Genomic DNA, 872 nt, shown 5'->3' on the forward strand with positions numbered 1-872 from the left:
TCTGTTGGTGTCCATTGGTTTATTTGCACAAGTCTGAGGAGCATTTCAGTGGATTCTGAGTGGCTTTCTTTGCCATTTAGATCTTCGAGTGTGAAAAGGAGAAGCTTCAAGCTCTGGATTTCCATATTTAAAATGGACATGGAGGCTCTTCCAACCACAGTCTGTAGCGATGATGTGAGTGTGCCGAGAAATCCTGTAAGAAAGAGATTCTCAGTGGAAAGGTTCCCCTCGGCCCATCGTTTGGCTATGAGAGCTGCATCTGGCTCACAGCCGCCACGGTCAGTAAAGAAGTGCATCAGATTCAGGTGCAGGGCTTGAGTCAGCAGGAAACTCTCAGAAACATTGCATGCTGATTGGCTGACGGACCCCACCAGGGACTGCACATGATTGGAGATGCTGTGCAGGGAAAGTCCCTCAGACATATCCAGAGACAGGACACACAGCTCTGTGATGAACACTTGTGTGTGCTGCAGAGTGCTGAGGGATGGAGGAGCACTGACCCATTCATCAAACAGGAGTTCGTCCAGGGCTGAAAGGATGCTCTCCAGCTGATCAGCAGTCAGCTGAGCGAGACTGAGGCTTGGAATAGGGATGCTGCATTTTAATGAGAGGGTTTCTAGAAGCTCATCACTGTCTGATTCGTAGTTTGCATCAAACTCATCCAGATGGCTTATCAGAACATGTTGCTTGGACTTGTGTTCTTCCGTAATGTCTCTGCTCATTTGATTCTCGTGCTGCTCTTGAGCTCGCTGTTGTGATTCTTCGAGTCTTTGATTCAGTTCTTCACATCTCCTCTCCTCCTCTCTTCTCCTCTCCGCCTCTTTCCTTCTCTCTTCTTCATCTCTGCTCGGCTTATAAAAACAATTGTTACA

At 47.8% G+C, this 872-nt stretch overlaps 1 protein-coding gene across 1 annotated transcript in view; it reads right to left on the bottom strand.

Moving 5' to 3' along the window:
• Nucleotides 1-872, bottom strand: part of LOC147817951 (uncharacterized) — a 3,732-nt gene that overhangs the window by 838 nt on the left and 2,022 nt on the right. Inside the window, exon 2 of the mRNA XM_087179288.1 lies at nucleotides 3-865. Within this exon, the coding sequence (XP_087035414.1) occupies nucleotides 3-865 (863 nt within the window). The remainder of the gene's footprint in view (nucleotides 1-2; nucleotides 866-872) is intronic.

This window comes from Seriola lalandi, unplaced genomic scaffold (assembly GCF_002814215.2).
Source record: "Seriola lalandi dorsalis isolate HSWRI2012SDOR001 ecotype SW California unplaced genomic scaffold, Sedor1 jcf7180002054816, whole genome shotgun sequence".
NCBI lineage: Eukaryota > Metazoa > Chordata > Actinopteri > Carangiformes > Carangidae > Seriola > Seriola lalandi.